At 38.9% G+C, this 21,230-nt stretch overlaps 1 protein-coding gene across 1 annotated transcript; it reads left to right on the forward strand.

The window, feature by feature from the left end:
- The first annotated feature begins 90 nt into the window (after positions 1–90).
- On the forward strand, positions 91–21,155 carry LOC117288419 (ATP-dependent RNA helicase DHX30-like). Its single transcript, XM_033769276.1, has 22 exons — positions 91–289; positions 2,577–2,836; positions 3,330–3,494; positions 4,916–5,196; positions 6,729–6,879; positions 7,681–7,864; positions 8,118–8,277; positions 9,114–9,330; positions 9,921–9,998; positions 10,534–10,604; positions 11,078–11,207; positions 11,786–11,909; positions 12,681–12,812; positions 14,408–14,546; positions 15,471–15,561; positions 16,192–16,342; positions 16,901–17,019; positions 17,589–17,689; positions 18,291–18,378; positions 18,803–18,908; positions 19,741–19,964; positions 20,420–21,155. The coding sequence occupies exons 1-22, from the start codon at positions 91–93 to the stop codon at positions 20,588–20,590; spliced, it is 3,342 nt and encodes a 1,113-aa protein (XP_033625167.1). The 3' UTR covers positions 20,591–21,155.
- Positions 21,156–21,230: the final 75 nt, after the last annotated feature.

Genomic DNA, 21,230 nt, shown 5'->3' on the forward strand with positions numbered 1-21,230 from the left:
CTCTCTGACATGTGCGTTACGTTTTCTTTAGAAGGGGGAGGGGCGAAGGCGGGGGGGATTATGACGAAACATTTCAAAATGGCTGCGCCCATGGCACGTGTGGCGAACATTGCCCTGACAAGATATTCGGGGAAAATATCGACACTTGCGGGAAGCCAGTTTTGTCAATTATGTTGTACCAGGAGCTGTTTTGTCAATAGGGTTTATGCGTCTGCAAATTACCATGTTTCGAGTGTCAATTCGCAAAGGAAACGAAAAAAGAAGCAAAGCAAAGTGGAATCGCAGTTGCGTAAGTGCAGAATCCGAATTTTTAATTTATTTCAACTTGAAATTCAAGTTCAATCAAAATCAATTTGTTATTAATATTTAAATGTTTTATTTTTTATTATTTGTAATCTGAATATACACAACTTATGTGTCAATGTTTTATTATTGTATTGTATGATAATAATTTAAATGTTTTAAATTAAATTAGGCCTACCTTTTTTTTACAATTTTTTTTCATTTCCCTTCTGCCTTTTTTCTTTTGCCATGTTTTATTTCACTCATCATCTGAATTAATTATATTTTAAATAGTGCAGTAATTCAATTTATGTTGCCTGTGGCCGATTTCACGAAATGCTAGGATTATAATCCTTACTCAATCGAGTTAGGGCAGGTAACCTGTCTTAACTTAGGATGGGTTCAATGCGTCCTACGTATTTGGATACGAAACTGAACCAGTCCTTATTCCTAAGATTAATCCTATGTTAGGAAGAGTTTGGTGAAAACGACGGCTGATGGGTGTTTGTGAAAATAAATGACGATTAAACTATGATTATTTTATTTGTAGGTTTTGTTTGTTCCAAGTTTTTTGGCAGTCCTTTTTATTGTCCTGGGGTCGATTTCACAAAGAGTTATGACTAGTCCTAACTTAGGACTAGTCCTAGGGACCTAGGAGATATACAAATCGTAAGGCTAGTCCTCAGTTAGGACGAGTAACTTGTCCTAACTGACTCGAGATAAGACTAGTCTTATACTATTTGTGAAATCCACCCCTGGTCTAACTTTATGATTTATAATTAAATAATGGACCCAGTAACTGTACTTCTAGAAACTATAAGACTCGCCTGTGAGCCTTATATATGTATACTACAACGTATAATATTTTGGGCCTCCTTAATTCTATACGTTTTTAAAGTCAGCGTTGATATATGAAAGTTTTACGACCGTTAGCAACCAATAACTGAAGTTTCCTTTCTACTACACAACCAAAACTTCTGCCACACACTCAATATACATTTATAATGCTTGCTTTGCCTGGGTCCTACTAAAAGCCGACAACAAGCCGACAACGCCGACAACAAGTCCAGAGCGCCGCCAACAAGTTTTAAATACCTCAAAAATGGCAAATAAACCATATATATTTTAGAACTATGTGTGTTTTGTAATATAAACATAAATTTAATGGAAAAACTTCACGAAAAGTGTGAATTTTTAACCAGAAAAAAAACTGAACGTTCACGGAAAATGGTCGGACGCCATCTTGGCTTAAAATCGTGTTCGGACCAGTCCATTATGATGCGGGTGAGTCAGACTTAGCAATAGAGGGCGGGCGTCATGCACTGTGCACACTGCAGTGAAGGTCTTCACATGAAGCCCGCCCTCTGTTGTTGACAAGTGCTAAATCTACCCGTATCATAATGGTCTGGTCCAAACACGGTTTTTAAGCCAAGATGGCGTCCGACCGCTTTTCGTGCAAGTGAAGTTTTTTTCTGGTAAAAAATTCACACTTTTTGTGAAGTTTTTACATTAACTTTATGTTTATATTACAGGCTAACACATATACATGTAGTTCTAATATATCTATGGTTTATTGGCCATTTTTGAGGTAATTAAAACTTGTTGGCGGCGTGTTGGCGGCGCTCTGGACTCGTTGTCGGCTTGTTGTCGGCTTTTAGTAGGACCGCTTTGCCTTGTTGTGGAGTACAATTAACAAACATCTTAAAAAAATGCAATTTGTACTCGGTGCTCACTGTTTTTTGTTTTTTTCGTTCTCGCATAAAGCTTAAAAACATAGCGTTAAGGAGGCCCAAAATATAAGACCACTATAACTCTCATGGGGGAGCCTTATAGTTTCTAGAAGTACAGTAAGTGTACTCCTTTTTTCGAAATTGGTCATAAATATCGGCCATACTAGTGCCAAAGCTGAAGCCAGTCAATGTTTCAAGACAGCAACATTTTCTCTGACTCAACTGTCACACCAAAAAGGAGTACAGCGCCCCAGTTGCTGGGTCTAATTAAATAACAACTTTGAACATCAGCCAATTCAGTCTACACAAAAATATATATTGATGTACTCCCAAATTAATATAGGGCGCATCTGCCTGATGAAGTAGTGCTAAGTTTAAGAAAGCTCATATGCATTTTTTTTTTAATGTAATTGTTATTAGTTAGTCTTAATAACTTTCTTAACTTAAGTGCTATGTACCACTTTATAAGTTGTTTCTATCAGTCAGACTAACAGTAACACAACTACGTATTTTTATTTTTTTTTGCCTTAAATTAATGTAACTATTAACATTGTTATTCCGTAGCCTCAATTCTCAGCGAAGAAGGGGAGAAAGCCCTGGTTGAATTTCAAAACCCCAAGAGTTGTCTTCACAACACCCTTTCCATGGCGGTCAAAGATGCCACAGGGAAGTACCAGTACAAACTGAAGCAGAAGGCTGGCGATCCGGTGAAGCAGAGTGTACTGAGAGTGACATGGCCAGAGGAATTCACCGTGGTGGGCTTGGGTACCAAGCGAGTAGTGGCAGAGAAGATGGCAGCTGCTCTGGCATGTGCCAAACTGAAGGTAACAAATGCTGAAAAGTATTTAAAGAAAGGGGCCAAAGTCCTATTAATTTTTACTAGTACTATAAATTGTTGGACCTACATGTTATAGTATTAGAGAGGTTTGCAGTAACACCATGTAAAAATCTCTTTTGAGTAGTAGGGTCCTTAGTTCTAAGAGAACTGGTGGTTAACAACTAGTTAAAACTCTGCTTGAAAGACTTCTTTGTTAAGGAAAACATTTACTAGGGAACCAGTCACAACAATTTAAACTTAATGTAATTTTGTCTGGTAACCCGTTATGTTAAGCAATACTATTCTGTGCTTAGCACATTTTTGTGCTTTATGCTTTCTGAAATTGGGCCGGTGTTTTTTCAGAACCACCACTACAAAAGAGATTTTCATTCATATGGTGTTACCACAAACCTCTCTTAGTTTCTAAAAACTTCCACCATGCAAAGTTTCAAATCCTACTTAAAATTATTTTGTTTGTTTATTTCTCATTATCTCCGAAGGAGTTTGGTTTATTGGACGAGAACAACATGCCACGGATCGAGGGTGAAATAACGCACGACAAAGCTGAAATCAAAGAGCATTTCAAGAAGGAGAACGGACCAGAATGGGTGAAGCTGGAACGGAATCTAGAAGAGGAGATCACCCAAGTCCTTAGAGCTGTAAAGGTAAGTTTGAGTCTGTTGAGGACTCAGCAATTTAAAATGTTCTCTCTACCCTTACATACATTACATTCATAAATACCTCAGACAGTTTCGATATTCCTATTGTTGGAGAGCGCGTCATGTGTAAGCTTGGGCGATATCGATTTATTTTATTCATGATATATCGCCGACAATATATCGCGATATTCGATATAATCGCGATTAATTAAATTTGACATCATCAGTCTTCAAACTCCCAATGAAAATTGTAGAAGAGACAGTCATAATATCAGAGAGGTGTTCTAATGACCTATTCTTCTGGCTTTACTCCAAACCTATGGGGTGCAAGATGTCTCATCTAGGAAATACATCGCGATATTGCGATACTTGATCGATATCTCGATATATCGATATTTCGATTAAAACCAAATCGATCCGATATCGAAATCGTTTCCAAATTAATATCGCGATATTTGATAATATCGTGGTATCGCCCAAGCTTAGTCACGTGGGTGTGTATAAACCTTTGTTTATGACCGGTAGAAAGTGTTAATTCATGGGCGTGACATGCGACCTTGCACCTGTTCTTATAAGACAGTTTCTTCATTCCTATTGGTCGAGAACATTTAATTTTTGCATTTGTTTATCTTTTTGACCAAAAAGTGATGATGTTTTTGACCGAAAAGGTGTTTATGAATGGAAATCAAAGTGTGTTGAATCGGTTTTGAACTAGTTGTTTAAACCCGCCGAGGCCTGGTTCTTTGTAGTTTACCTCGACTTCGTCTCGGTAAAATTATCAAGAACCAGGCCTCGTTGGGATTAAACCACTAGTTGAAACCTCTTCACCACACATTGAATCCCTTAATTGTTTACCTTGAATTAGGGGGGAAACCCACAAGACTGCAGGGCTTGCTGCAAAAATTATTTATGGACCAGAATTTTTCATGACCAGTATTGAGATGAGAAGAAGAAAAGTCTGCAAACATTTTGTTTAAAGGCAGTGGACACTATTGGTAATAATTCAAAATAATTATTATCATAAAACCTGTCTTGAATACGAGTAATGGGGAGAGGTTGATAGTGTAAAACATTGTGAGAAACAGCTCCCTCTGAACTGAAGTGACTAAGTTTTCGAGAAAGAAGTAATTCTCCACTAAATTGATTTCGAGAACTCAGATTTAGAATTTGAGGTCTCAAAATCAAGCATCTGAAAGCACACAACTTGATGTGACAAGGGTGTTTTTTCTTCCATTATTATCTCGCAACTTAGACGACCAATTGAGCTAAAATTTTCACAGGTTTGTATTTGTATGCATTTGTTGAGATACACCAACTGTGAGGCTAGTCTTTGGAACTTACCATAGTGTCCAGTGTCTTTAAAACTGAGCTTTTTATTTTGAAAAAGCAGTGAGACAAGATTGGATTTTCTTTTCATTTTTCAACAGTCACAGAGAGAATCACCGGCCCTCGAAAGAACAACAACTTCCAGTGTTGATTTTACATCCGAGAGCTGCTTTGAGTTTGACGATGATACTATTGAGACTGTCGATCAGCTCTCCGATGTGATCACGGGAAAAACCTACAGGGAGTTAACACCAAACAGAGCCCAGTGGAAGAACAACTACCTGGCTGAGAGGCAACTGCGGCTAGACTCGGATACAGCTGATGACCTGGGAGTGGTGGACGTCAGAGCTGCAGCATTGAAGTTGCCAATTGCCAACAAGAGGTGAGATTTGAATTCACATTCGTTCATTCAAACTTACATTTATTTCCATTCTTCATGAAAACAGTACAAACAATTCCTTTTAAAGGAATAACCAATAGACAAAGCTATTTAAAGGCAGTGGACACTATTGGTAATTACTCAACATAATTATTAGCATAAAACCTTACTGGGTGACGAGTAATAGGGAGACGTTGTTAGTATAAAACTTTGTGAGAAAAGGCTCCCTTGTGAAGTGACTTAGTTTTCGAGAAAGAAGTAATTTTCCACGACTTTGATTTCGAGACCTAAGATTTAGAATGTGAGGTCTCAAAATCAACGATCTTAATGCACACAACTTCGTGTGACAAGGGTGTTTTTTTCTTTCATTATTATCTCTCAACTTCGACGACCAATTGAGCTCAAATTTTCACAGGTGTGTTTTTTTATGCATATGTTGAGATACACCAAGTGAGAAGACTTGGTCTTTGACAATTACCAATAGTGTCCACTGCCTTTAATGAAGCAGAGAAAATTAAATAAATAGAGTATGTATGGAGGCATCATCTGGAAGCCGAGGTAGGGATGCCAATAATGGGGGGATAAGACTGTACGGACAGACAATTAGAACAAAGACAGACATGGTAAAGACAACAATGATGAGAATTTATCTTAAATTTACCCATAGCATGTCTGGCTAAGTGGATGAGAGCACTGAGCTCAAGCTCTGTTGTTTCTGTTGATTCTGCTCAGTAGAGTGTGGGTTCGAGTCCTGTTCGTGTCACTTGTGTTCTTAATCATGATTACCGCTTCTTTTTGATGGGATGTAGAGCCATACATGTAGGTCCTGTATATTGTGTCATACGTGTAAAAGAACCCAGTTTTGCCCCGGTGTTCCTGGTTTTATTGGCTGTATATTGCACCACAGCACCTTGTTGTAAACCCTTACATTTTCGTATTGCCTGAAAGCACACAAATGTGCTAAGCACAAAAGTATTGCTTAGCGATAAAAAATTACCAGTTAAAGTGACATTTTCATGACTGGCACCCCCACTCAATTTTCCCTGAGCAAAGAGATGTCAAGCATACATGTGTACTAGTTTTCTGCTATTAAACACACTGGACACTATTGGTTGTCAAAGACCTGTCTTCTCGCTTGGTGTATCCCAATAACACACAAAAGAACAAACCTGTGAAAATTTGAACTTAATTGGTTGTCAAAGTTGCGAGATAATAATAGAAAGAAAAAAAACACCATTGTCACGAGAAGTTGTGTGCTTTCAGATGCTTTATTTCGGGACCTCAAAATCTAACTCTGATGTCTCAGAATCAAACTCAAACATTTTAGTGGGGAAAAAATGTCTTTCTCGAAAACTGCGTTACTTCACAGGGAGCCGTTTCTCACAATGTTATATACTATCAACAGCTCTCCACTGCTTGTTACCGAGTAAGTTTTTATGCTAACTGTTATTTTGAGTAATTACCAATAGTGTCCAGTGCCTTTAAAGCGCTGTTTCAAATTGGGCCCTGTTTGAGACCTCATTGATTGTTTCCAGGAAGGAAATCTTGGGTCTTATCCGAGAGAATCAAGTCATCGTTCTAGAGGGAGAGACGGGATGCGGGAAGACTACCCAGGTTCCTCAGTACCTGCTGGAGGAGTGGATTCAGGAGGAGAAAGGGGCGCAGTGTAATATCGTTTGTACACAGGTAGAGATTCAAATCTTATAGACGGCAAACAATTCCGTTGTTACCCTTTAAACTGATGTGCATTAAAGGCACTGTACACGTTTGGTAATTGTCAAAGACCAGTGTTCTCACTTGCTGTATCCCATCATAAGCATAAAATAACAAGCCTGTGAAAATTTGGGCTAAATTGGTCATCGAAGTTGCGAGAAAATGATAATAGAAAAAATAACTCTTGTTGGACGAATTTGTGTGCTTTCAGATAGGAATAAAGGACTTCTAGCTAGAAGTCTTTTAATATTTTAGTGAGAAATTACCTCTTTCTCAAACACTACGTTACTACAGAGGGAGCCATTTCTCAAAATGTTTTATACTATCAACAGCTCTCCAATGCTCGTTACCAAGTCAGTTTTTAAGTAAATATAAATTAGTTAATATTTAGCCTAGATTTAGTTTTCTAAGTAGAGCGTATTTTAAATGCCGTTTATTAATATTATTATTATTATTATTAATATTTGTTTTGAGTATCTACCAAACGTGTACCTTCCCTTTAAGCACTATATACTCAATACTTTCCTGAGTTCTTTGAACAAAATCCATACTGTTTTTGTTTTTGTTTTTGCTTAAACAGAAATCAAGAATACAGTGCTTAATAATACTTCAATTAGGGTATAACCAAATTTACTTAGAAATCATCAGTTGCTGCACAATATTAGCATTCAGTGTTCACAAAACATATTCAGTCTAGACATTTTGCTATGCAACATTGCTGGACAAAGATCGTTCCCTGAATTATCAGTGCGTTTATTTTTTCTCTCTTTGCAGCCAAGACGCATCAGCGCTGTATCTGTCGCCGATCGAGTTTCCCAGGAGCGTAGAGAAACCGTGGGGGATACCGTCGGTTACCAGGTCCGCTTGGATAGTAAACTGCCACACAATAACGGCTGCATCCTATTCTGCACCACTGGTATCCTGCTGAAAAAGATGGAGAGCAACCCCGGTCTGAAAGGTAGCGGAATTTATAATCAACCCTCATCGTCCCAGCCTTTTAAGATCGATCCTACGTAAGACGGATCCTAGGATCGATGTCTCAAAACCCGTTTTAAGCAGGACCAGTCCCAAGTAATATAAAACCGCAAACAAATTCTTGGACGAGGCTGGAAATACTATTGCACCTGAGTCCTAACTCTTTGTGAAATCAACCCAAGAATCCGAAGCCTCAGATTATAAGTACTAACGGCGTGTGGCTCTTTTTTTTTTAGGTATCAGCCACGTCATCGTTGATGAGGTCCATGAACGAGACATTGATACGGACTTCCTTCTCATCTTACTCAAGAATCTCCTTCAGGTGAACCCAGACATCAAGCTCATTCTCATGAGTGCCTCCATCAACGCTCGTCTCATCTCTTCATACTTCAACGAGTAAGAAACCTTTCCTGTTCCACTCTTCATTTGGTGATGATGTCCCCCCCCCCCCAAACCATCGGCCCTTTTCACATTGTTCCTCTTATCCCTGTGAAGTACAGCCCCCTGGGGAGGCCCCTGGATTTGTTTCCCCCACGGATACCCCTGGCTTGCTTTTACACTGTGTCCCTATTCCACAGGGTTCTGGTTGCACCTTTCAAGAATACCTCAGGGTTTTACCGCTTACCCCTACTGCAGAGCAGTGGTGGCTATTGCCCGGAGTATGTCCATTTGCTTGGGGCAGACCGAGGGTTAAGCGATCATTTTGTGAAAAGGCAAACTGTTATTCCCCTGGGGCAATCCCGAGGGGAAAGGGAAGTGTGAAAAGGGCTATTGTGATTTTATTGTGCTCTGTGAACTCTGTAGAGGACTTTGTATTTGTTTCTTTTTCTGTATTGTTATTTAATTGAAAAACACAAGACTGTCGATCTTGTGTGTTCATGGATTTACTGGCCCAATACTGGCCCTAAAATCACCGTTTTGGTGCCTGTGGTCCAATGTAAAAGTTGAGCCCTGCATGATGAGCTTCTTAATAATTAATAATAATAATAATAATAATTATTATTATTTAGTCTTAAGATGGGTACCGTTGTGTTATAAATAATCATTATTATTAGTTGTGAGTAGTGTCATATTGAGGTGCGACTAGTCGGTTAGTAAATTTCACTAGTCGCCCAACACTAATTATTAATATTATTATTTAGATAACATAAAACTTCAGTTGAAGCATGTTGTCTATGAATCTTAACTTAGGTGAAAAATAGTGTTTCTGATTATCAATTTGCATTCCACAGCTGCCCAATGATCAGCGTACCAGGCTTCATGTACCCCGTTAAGGAACACTTCATATCAGAAAGATCCCATCTGACGGATCCTGATATTAGTCACAGTGACAATGTCGTAGAAGGAGAGGCTCAAGCAGGCGATGAGGAAGGATTTGAGCCCCGGCCGTTAACTGATATTGACCTGGCTGTTGATGTTATCAAACACATCGATGAGAACAAACCTCAGGTGAGTCTAGTACCTGCACACCCTGGAAAAGGTTACATCTAAAGCCATGTTCCTTTTATACTCTTGTTTTGGTTGAAGTACCGTGACTTTGCTGTTGAATGACAAAATTGAATCCAATTTGTGTAGCACTTTTCACACCCAGAGAGGGTCTCAAAGTGCTACCAACATTATTACCCCTGCCGTCGACTTCACAGAACTCTTCCTATCTTAAGACTAATCTTAGGACTTAGGACGAGTCCCAACCCTGCACTGTAGCATACAGACCTTAAGATAATTCCTAAGTTAGGAACAGTTACTCGTCCTAACTCGAGATGAGATTAGTCCTAACTCTTTGTGAAATCAACGGCTGGTCACTGGGCCTTTATTCATTCCTTTAAACCATCTCATCAGCTCCCTGGAGAGTGTACAGCATGGTAAATTTAAGTTGCCTCCAGATGGTCACCTTATACTGCGACCGTGATGTAAAACTAACAGGCTGGAAGAGATCGCGTAAAACTTCCGCACAACCATAGTAATTTAACAGGGCCACTAAAAAAAAGCTCCGGGCTGTAAACCTACCTAATAAATTCTTTATTTTCACTTTTCAACAGGGTGCCATCTTGTGTTTTCTGCCGGGATGGCAGGATATCAGAAATGTGAGTGACAGATTGCAGGAAACATGGCGAATGGTAAGAAACTTTTGTGCTCTGTTCAGTGCATATATCATCAGTGACACACACGTACAAATGTAGATACCAGTAAAAAGTAGCAAACGGAGAAAACAACAATTTCTGTTTTTGTTTTTTCTATCAAGCTTTTGTACAAAATTCTGGGTCATTTTCAAATATTTTTCTTTCAGTGAGGACTTGGTTATTTCAACTTCATATATGCGGCGCTTTTTTAATGCTTTTTCCTCCTAAAAAAAATAAGCATTAAAGCGACAGGCAACAGGGACAGGCAACAGTTTTGGGCAGTTACGGGGACAGGGCCCTTTCCAACATAAAACCAAGACTTTGGAATTCACTTCCTGAAGACAAATGCAAAACATCACCCTCCTCCAGCAGAAACTAAAACTTGTTCATCCATGCTTTCCCAACCATTTTAAAAAACGTTTATTTTATTTATTTTATTCCAGACCAGCGCCTTTGATTGTTTTACAAAAAAGTGCATCTTGCAAAAATGTTATTATTATTCTTTATTAAAGCTCAATATCTTTATTTTCAGAGCAATAAACATTTGGTGTTGCCCGTACATTCCAGCGTTCCACTCTCATCGCAGCAGACCATCTTTGAAAGGTTTGATTTGTCTTCTGTATTATTGAATGTCTTAAATGGAGGGTATACCTTTGGTAATTAATTTAAAATGAATAACCTTTAAATCTTACATGGTCAGAAGCACTGGAGAGCTGTAGAAGTAATGTAGTTTGAGAGAAGGAGGTAATTTTTAACACAAATATTTGAATCTAAGAAAGGCTTCAGGCCTTAAGAACATTTTTCTTTGTTCATCTCCAATGCTTCACTGATCACAAACAAATCCGATACTTCCCGTTAAAATATGGATCTCTCAACCACTACTTAAGCAGCATCACCAGCGGCGGTCCAACTTTCTCCTGAAGACGAGCAGAGCATACTGTTCAAAACATAGAGATCAAACCGGCTCTTTTCAAAAACAACACGCTCCCTCAAAAGAGATTAAAAACATGGTTGTATCCGCAAGGTTACTAATGTGATAGTTATTCTTCTAAATTTCTTTATGATTTGAAATTCAGCCCTGGTGAGGGTGTAAGGAAGGTGGTTCTAGCCACCAACATCGCCGAGACATCTATAACAATCAACGATGTGGTGTACGTGGTCAATCCTGGCAACCACAAAGAAGACAGATACAATGTCAACTTGGGGGTAAGTTTATCAGTTCCTGATAGAACAAGTCATATGCGAGTAAGATTTGGATGCTAGGGACATTTTACCCATCATTTTGAAATGATATACAAATTCTGCCAGTCAGCATTATGATATGTTGTAAATGCCTATCAACAGTACACACACAAACCTAGTTACACAGAAAGTTCTGTGCACAGTATTGCTATTCCATACACAACACATGGAGCTGAATAATTTCAAATCAGAACTAGTTATTATTATCAACAGGTCCCAATGTCATGGCTCTGCTTACTGTAAGCAAAGAATTGTCGCTTACTTAAGCAGGGTATTCTGCCCTTACGTTAAGCGTATTTCACAAGAATTTTGATTTTGCACATCCATACTCCACATTACTAAGCATTCTTCGCTTACACAGCTAGCGCAGAAATTTGGGGCTTGCACGTAAGCAGAGTATTGTGATTGTAAGCGCTGAATTGGGCGGTAAGCAGAGCCATGAAATTGGGCCCTGTTTGGTCAACCCACTGGAAAACTTTACCACTAGTATGGGCCAACAATTCGAGATGAATAACCCGTAGATGTATTGCTACTAATCCTAGGTATCATGTCTGGATGTACACTGGATATCGAAGGCCAATGTCAGACAGCGTAAAGGACGAGCAGGTCGCTGTCAGCCTGGAGAATGCTTTCATCTGTTTACCAGGGAAAGATACCAACAATTCGGTAAGTACATGTATGGCTGCTGTACTTGTATCAGGGTTCGCCACAGTGTTACATTTTGTCTGGGTGCAAACCAGTCCTGCAAGATCGTCAAATTGCGCAAAACTTTCCTGTGCGATTGTCCGAAATTATTCCTGCACAATAAGTTGATTGCACAAACCATTCGCCATTCAGTCCAAAACTGTTGTGGAGGACCCTTTGAGCATGGTGTCCTTTTTTATAATTTTTTTTAATCCTCCTTTTTATACTTCTTAATGGCCCCCTTTTTTTTGTGGTTGATTGTGTCGTTTTTTGCACTTTATTCTCAGGTGCCATTTTTGTATCCGAATTCTAAGTATTCATTTAGGTTATAAGTAGGTGCTTTTGTATTGTATCTCTATGCATTTCACATTGTATGTATTGAGGGCCCACAGGGAGAGCCGTTTATTAAAATGGGGCTACCCTGGTTAAATAGAATGAAATAAATACGTCAAGATGATCATCAAATCTGCAAGACTCTTCACAATGGACCCTTCCCATGAAATATGCTAATAACATTCAAGCATGCGTACAAACCTTATTGGTTGGCAAACATCATAAAGATGTGCACTAAGCAGACGCACAATCGAGTCTGCGTCACCACCCATTAGCCGTGTACCAAACAGCGCGATGCTCCCTCATTTTTGCCAACCAAAATGTTAGTGCGCATGCGTTACCTGCAATTAACATATTTCATGGGAAGGGTCTATTGAACTCATTAATGTCATTATCAAACTTGATCAATCTCATGTTCAGAGGATTATCAAACGCCAGAGATGTTGAGGATCCCCCTTGAGCAGATAGTGGTACAGTCCAAGCTACATTTCCCGCACATGAGAGCTGCCGATCTTTTGGGCCAAGCCATCCAGCCACCTCCACTTCCAGCAGGTAAGTTCCTCTCAAGAATAAAGACATATTTAAATTTGAAGAGTTTTGTTGTCGATTAAACTTCAACAATTTATGTCATCAAAAACTAATTTAAGAGTGCAACAATACGGAGGTCGATGGTTCAACTCCCGCTGGTTTAAATGTTTCTTTGTTCATCCCAAATTAATAGTGACGATAACTATGGACATTTTTGGTGTACACCGTGTCTGTCTGAAGACACTCCTTGCGTTTATAAAAAAAACTCTTCAGTCTACGCCAGCTCTTTCTTCCCACGCACCATCCGGGACTGGAACAACCTCCCAGTTGATCCTGCGGCGTACCCGTCCCTTGACGCTTAAACCCCATCTCCAGCTTTTTACTCGCACCTGTACATAATTCTATCTGCACCTGACACAAATTCCTGTTGCCTAAGTCAACACATGCGCTCACACGCAGTGCGTACATCTTCAACCATTTGAAGGCTGCACTTTATAAGGAAGAAGAAGAAGAATTGTTTTTATTAATTTGTTTAAAGCATGAACTATGACCTAACATTCATTATTGAGGTCAATACAGACTTGAAAATTAGAATCAGACTGAAGGCTCTACAGAGAAGAACTCTGATTGGCTAATCAAATAGTTTACTGCAGCTCACAGTTGTACCAGACAAGTATAGTGGAAGCGTAAAGATATGTAGTATCCAGGAACACGTTGCCTTGAATCGGTCGAGTTGGTCTTTGAAAAGCGTTCTGTAACCGTTTGTTATAAAATGCATATGGGTAGAAAGAAGTTGTAAAAGTAGAATACAATGAATTACACAAATATGCCTCGAAATTGCGCGGTTTTCTTTTTACCTCGTCGACAAACACGGTCGGCCATATATGGGAGTCAAATTTTTTACTCCCATAAATGGCCGACCGTGTTAGTTCGCAACGTAAATGGAAAACCGTGCAATTTTGAGTGATACTTGTGTGGATCATTATATTCTACTTTTAAAACATCTTTCTAACCAATGCATTTCATAACAAACGGTTTCAAACACTTTTTATAGATCAACTCGTCTGATCCAAGGCAACGTGTTCCTTTAAGAAGTTGTGCTCTCACACGCCATATAAAATACTAAATCCCTTTCTCAGTCATGTGTGCATTTCAAGTTAATTTTGAAGCTGGAGAGAGTGACGGGATAGGCATTTGCTATTTTACAATTGTTCATTATTTCACCCACCAATTGAGTTTAGATTGTTTAATTTGTTGAACGACGAAAACAAACAAAGAATCAACAAACTGAGCCCAAAGATCTTTGTTTTTTGAGATTGAGCGATTTGTGTGGCAATCATAAAGACTTTTTTTGTGCTATTGTAGAACACATAGGTGTAACGGTAAAACCAAATGAATATTCTTTATCCTGATGGAAATTTAACATCTATCCAAAATCGTTGCCATACCCGCTGCTAAAATATAGGAATCGAACTGACTCTAGCTACCAGGCAATCTTGATGCTCTAGAATTGCAAAAAAAGTACTGAATATACGTTGCTAAATATTAACTTAATATTCCTTATCCCTGATGCAAATTTGACATCTAAAAAAAAACAGTTTCCCCTCCATTTCTGTTAGTTGAAAAGGCCGTTGAAGTTCTACAGGATCTTGCCATTCTCAACAATGATGAAAGCCTGACTGCGCTGGGCGACAAAATACTGGGGCTTTCCACTGAACCTAGACTAGCCAAGGCGCTTGTGCTCTCGGCAATATACAGGTTGGACATTCCTCTTTTTATTTTAAATTATGTAGTTGTAATGTCAGAAATTAGGTGTTGCATTGTCCATGAAATTTGCAATTGTTTTTCACACAAAGCACTTAGAATTATCTATCGAAAACATTTGTTTATCGAGTTAGTTTCCCCAATGGTTTATTATTTGACTGAAATAATAAAACTCTAATCCCCTCAAGGTGATTCCCTGGCTGCCGCTTCCCAGGTTGTATCGTAATTTGGGTGTGATCCCTGGCTACACATAAGCTACATGTACATGTTGAATGGTTTCTGACTGGAACTACCGAACAAAGATATTGACAAAAACAGGAAGACTGCAACATCAGGACTATCTAGCTCAGTTGGTAGAGCGCATTCACTTAAATCTGGAGGTCATTGGTTCAAGTCCTGCATTAGTCAAATTTTCTGTGTTCAACCAAAAATCATTTTAAATTTACCCAGTCAGTTTCCAGTGTGGTTTATTAAATGCAGTGGACACTATTGGTAATTTCTCAAAATTTTTTTTAGCATAAAACCTTTCTTGGTGACGAGTTATGGGGAGTGGTTGATGGTATAAAACATTGTGAAAAACGGCACCCTCTGAAGTGCCATAGTTTTCGAGAAAGAAGTAATTTTCCACGAATTTGATTTCGAGACCTCAGATTTAGAACTTTAGGTATCGAAATCAACCATCCAAACGCACACAACTTTGTGTGACAAGTGTGTTTTTTCTTTCATTAATATCTCGCAAGTTCGACAACCGATTGAGCTCAAATTTTCACAGGTTTGTTATTTTATGCATATGTTGAGAAACACCAACTGAGAAGACTGGTCTTTGATAATTACCAATAGTGTCCACTGCCTTTAAACCTAAAAACGTTTTGAAAAGAAATTTCCATATTATGATTTTGTGTACTATTTTCTGTGCAGGTGTGTGAATCCGATGTTGACAGTGGCTGCTGGCATGCACACAAGGGCACCGTTTGTTGACTCCATGGAGAACAGAGCAGCTATCTTACGGGTAGAAATTTTATTAATTTTTTATTCAAAATCCAACAGCAGATTTACTGTCATTTACAGAGCGCTTTGATATGCCCCTAGGGGTGTGATAAAGCGCTAGATAGACGATTTGACCTCTGACGTCACTCGAAAAGCATAACATGATTCGCGCGCATGCCGCCGGGCAAAACATTTGTGTTTTGGCAGCCAGTTAGAGAGTACATGCAATCTTACCATGACTAAGCGTCTTTTTGTCCAGCAAAACATGACATGTATGGTGTCTTGTCAACAGAGGGCCATTTGAATGTAAACATAGGTCATATCGTCTATAGGAACCTTTTATTATTATTATTTTGCAAGGCAGGAATGTGATTTATTCCTTTTTAAACAAAAAATCTGTGTTTTTTTGTTTTTTTGTTTTTTAAGATCAACTTATTAAAAAAATGAGGTGATAACCAATTAATAACGTCCCAGATTGCAGAGTAGGGCTTTCAAAACCAAAGATAAATGTTAATATTGGGCTTCATGCTCGCAATTTTTTCAAGCACGCAAGCTTTCGCTCTGCGCTCTGACTTCAAGGTTTTTTTTCTCAACAGTCTATCACATCCCTGACAAGGGGTCTTTATCTATGTTGTTGTTCTTCTTCTTTTAGGTTAGGAGACAATTTGCAGAGGGTAGCCAGAGTGACCATCTAGCTCAGGTACAACTGTATGAAGCGTGGGACCAGGCCATGTACTCCAGAGATGTTAGATCCTTCAATGATCAAAATTATATACACCATTCTACAATGATTTTCATCAGAGGTGAGTCCTGCTATTTTTTAGTGCTGTCAACAAAAATTTACTTTAGATTCCTAGCCAAATACAAAATCTGGTTTGGTGCATTTTTGTTAATTTTTGTTTTCGCCAAAAACTCAAACTCACAAAATTCTCAATAAATCTCAAACGTTACTGGTTTTGCCACAACAAATGTAATATTTCCGATATTTAGTAGGATTTGAAACTTTGCATGATGGAAATATGATGTAAAGGTTTGATCGAAACATCGAGTTAAAACCAACGGTTCTTTTCAGAACCACTTAAACTCATTAGAGATAGTTATTACGGTGTTACCGCAAACCTTTCCATTTCCAATATTGTTTCTTCTTCCTTAGTCGTGCTCCTTCGTGGTTGAAGTTATGGTTTTTATGCTTCACCAGAAAAAAAAGGCTTTTAAGAATTTACAATAGAAAACTTATAGAAAACTTTTAACTTAGCCGGGACTCAAACAACCTCCAACCCACAGCTTTCTTCATGGCTTCAATGCAGGCTTCTTGACCCATTACTTATAATTTATTGTTTTGTGTTCACGACATACTCTAGGTCTTCGGCAACAACTGGCGGAGAATTTAGCAGATGCAGGTTTGGTGACATCATCCAAGGACTGTCTCCATGGTTACGATGGCAGCAGTGACCACGCCCATAATGATCAACTCATAAAGGTAATACACCGTACATTATTTTCATTCTTTCCTAGTCGTATACGGTATAGGGACTCCATATTTTAAAGGAACTACAATGAAAGATTGTCGGGAAACAGGTTCGAATCTTGAATTCTGGCAAAATGGTTCCACCTTCAGTCTACCTGTTTCTCTGAACTATCTCTCTAGCTGTTTGTAGGTCCCTGTTCTCATCAAGTGGGCGCTAGTAAAAATATGTAAGAATGCACATGTAAGCACAGCTGTTGTGCATCCAGGCGTTGTGATCTTTGGCCAAAAAGCCTGAGTACTGGAATTGGAAAGTTAAATTAAAGTTTTTTCTTTATTTCACACTTTCTAACAAAAAGGGTATTCATGAATGGTAAAACAGAAGGTAATTCTTTCTTACACCACTTAAGACCAACTGTTTAAGATTGACCAGTTTAGACTTTGTCTTCTACTACCTTATTTTTATTTGTAGTACAAGGAAGTTGGAGTGTTGAAGACACACTGTCTTGAACTACTTAATCTTATTAAGGGATCCCATTCTTTTCTATATTTAGAACCGTTTTCTAAATGTTTCTATTTTGCAGGGTGTCCTTTGTGGTTCATTCTTCCCAAACTTGTTGAGGGCCAGACAAGGCAAGATTGAAAAGGGCAGAATGGCGTTCAAGAAAACGGTCGTCAAAGACATGTAAGTTAAGAAAACCATCTGGAGAATCTTTACTCTATTGAATCTGTTAATTTCTGCATAATCATCACAATACGCCTGCCGTGGCCTAGCGGATAAGAGCCTTTGCCTTGGGTGCCACTTGCCCCCTCAGGGTACAAAACACCATGGATCCCGACACAGTGTGCAATAATTGTATACTGTATTAAAAGCACTGGACATTATGGGTAATTACTCCAAATAATTGTAAACATTTAAAACTCACTTGGTAACGAGCAATGGAGAGATGTTTGATAGAATCAATTATTGTGAGAAACAGCTCCCTCTGATGTAACGCAGTTTTTGAGTAAAAGGTAATTTCTCACTCAAATATTAAAATACTTCAGGTCTGAAGTCTTTTTAGGCATCTGAAAGCACACAAAGTTGTGCAACAAGGGTGTTTTTTTCTTTCATTATTGTTTTGCAAATTACACCAAGTGAGAGTACTGGTCTTTGAAAATTACCAAAAGTGTTCAGTGTCTTTAACTCATAAATTCATTCTTCCATATAATATATATCTTTTGTTGATGAATTTGTGCAATTTTGAAATGAAACTTATTAATACTTTATTGTTGTTGATTTGTAGCGAGTCTAACAATGTGTTACTCAGTCGGAGATCAGTGAACAACACCCTGAAGAACTTAAGCAGCCGCTGGCTGACATACTTCTCAAAGGTAACAGGTTTTTTTAATCATGTATCTTCTCTGTCTATTTACCAATGACATTGTTCCAGTTTCACTATTTCTCAATCTTTCAGGGATGTGAAAGGGTGAAAGCTTGCGAGCGCAAAGCATGAAAGCTTGCAAGCCTGAAAGCTTGCGGGTATAAAGCCTGCTTGAATACATGCATTTTTGATTGTTATCTCTGCCATCTGGGATGTTCCATATGGTTTGATCTTCATTTGCATATGAATTTGATCCAAGTTTGTAAAATATAATCAACAAGTAATATTTACATACATAATAATTTTGTCTTTTTTCGGTGGGGGTTTAAAAAAACGGATTTCCGGTAAAAAACAAAGAGACCACATCCCTGATCTTTATGTAAATAATTTAAGATACCATAATCCTCCTTTTCTTCGTGTATTTGTTGATAAAGGCAAAGGCAGATCAGGTCTTCATCCATGATACTTCCACTGTACACCCCTTGGCAGTTCTTTGCATGACAGGAAGACGGGTACATGTTAAACCAGTCTCACAAAGAGGTAACCTGAACTACGGTCATTTTAATTTATTAATTCATAAATACCTCAGGCATTTCTCCTATTGGTGGAGAGCGCGTCACGTGGGTGTGCTTAAAACCTTTTGTTAATGCACAGTAAAAAGTGTTAACAACATGGGCGTGACACGCGAGCTTATTAGACAGTTTCTTCATCAATCGGTCAATGTCAAAAATTGATAATTGTTTTAATGTTTTCTCAAAAAGGAAAGCATTTCATGGAATAATATTTCAAGAGAAGTCTTTCACAATTACGTTCTGTGAACCTTGTAAGTTATTTGTAAATCTGTGAACTTTTAATTTTGTATCTGTACCGAAAGTCTCCAATGGCTTTAATCACAATTTTCCATATCTTGCCAAGAGCACAAAATTTGAAAAGATGTAAATCAGACTAAAGCCCCTTTCATACTTCAACCGTATGCAAATGGGATGCAAGTTTGACTTGAATTGACATTACAATTCTATTTTCGCTGCGATATTCAAAGGAGAGTTGAGCACAACGTAACAGCTGCGAATTCTTCGTTACGAATTTGCAACGTCACATTTGTATCGCATTTGCATTCACATTCTCAGGAAGTATGCACCGGGCTTTAAGTAGGAATAATACCACGCCAGCAAACTAAACATTTTTTCTTGGTTCCTATCCATCCTTTTATTGGCCCTAATTGTGCTGTTGGGTGTGTAATAAATAAGGTGAGAGGCCCATTTCCCCCAGAATGGTTGCTCAATCAAAACCCCTGGAGGTGTGACTTTGAAATATCCAATTAAGTTGAAGGATTGACTTTAGTGTTTTCATCAGTATTGGCCTTTTCACTTAGAAATGCTGCGGCTCGAAGAGGAAGACCCCGGCTTAGACCCCAATGCAGAGGTTGTGAAACTTGTCGTCAGTGCAGACATCCACACAACCAGTGGCAGCTATGCAGAGAGAACGCCCGTCACTTTCTACGCTACGTACGACACGGCTGTCGTGCTGATGGGTTTGATACGAGAAGTCAATACCATGGTGGAAGAATGCCTCAATGCTAAACGCATCGATGACTTGGTAAGTGAAAACTAGGGTCGTGCATCAATGTCTATTTTAAGTAAGATGGAACGTGTGACTTCTGTTTTACTCTTTTTTACTGTTTCTATAATTCTAATTTGAACTATGAGGCAATCTGTAAAAGATACAAATGTCAACACACTTTCTAGGATCGATCAGAAGTGTAGGCTTTGGTTTGTTTTTTGTTTGGGTTTTTTTCTCTCTCTTTTTACTTTTGGTTTCATTGTCTTCGTTTAACCTTTTATCTTTAAGCCAATTTTGAAACAGATTTAAATGGTTATCCGGTCAAGTGTAAAACCAAAATGCTTATTCAGAGGGATTGAAGGAACGATGAGGAAGGGTTGGGGCCAAGTTTCTCATCTTTCAATTGCAATATACATTCCTATATCCCCAATCCAAAGACAATGGTTTCCCTTTAAGTATTTCTAACGAGCCCAGTTCTCATCTTTCTCCAGCCCCAGGAAGTGAAGACGAGACATGAAGATGTCTTGGAGATGCTTCAGAAGATTGTCAACAGCCCTCAGACCCCGTTCATGGTGACGGCCGCCAGCAAGAAGAAGAAACAGAACCACAGAAATAATGACTGGCATACTGCAATGAATATGAACCTCACTGCCCGCTGGTGATCAGTAATTCCTTGCCAGGCAGCCGTCTCAGCGACTCCCGGAGATTCAGAAGGAAACAGAAGAACAATTTGTAACAGACAGTTGAAGTCAATGGACCGTTCCGGCTTTCCACTAAGCTCCGCCCACCACTCGTGAGCAAGACAAGTGTACGAACACTCCCAATGACATTCAGCATGATTCTGCCGCGCGTGCCAAATATACGCGCACGCATGACCGAGTTTGTCCGACCACAATCATTGCTGTGATTGGTCAAATGGGTGAACGCGCACAGTTTGCTTGATAGGCCGGATCAGTCCATTACTGTATGACATGAAAGGTACTTGTCTATGTGTGTATGTCGGATTTAATTGCAAATCTCCGGAACAGTGCTGAAGACCATGTGAAATGAGAATATGTACCCTATGCAGCTCTCTGGCGTTCACAAGCATCCAAGTGTGAAGTCAGGTGTTCAAGCTATATTACACCATACAATAGGAGGCTGTTGAACACTAGGTAGCAGCAGACTTACAAGGTCAATTTCCATTGTTTAAAGACAGTGGACACTGTTGGTAATTGTCAAAATCCAGTCGTCTCACTTGGTGTATCTGAACATTATGCATTACAAAACTAACCTGTGAAAATTTGAGCTTGATTTTATCGT

This window comes from Asterias rubens, chromosome 3, assembly GCF_902459465.1.
Source record: "Asterias rubens chromosome 3, eAstRub1.3, whole genome shotgun sequence".
NCBI lineage: Eukaryota > Metazoa > Echinodermata > Asteroidea > Forcipulatida > Asteriidae > Asterias > Asterias rubens.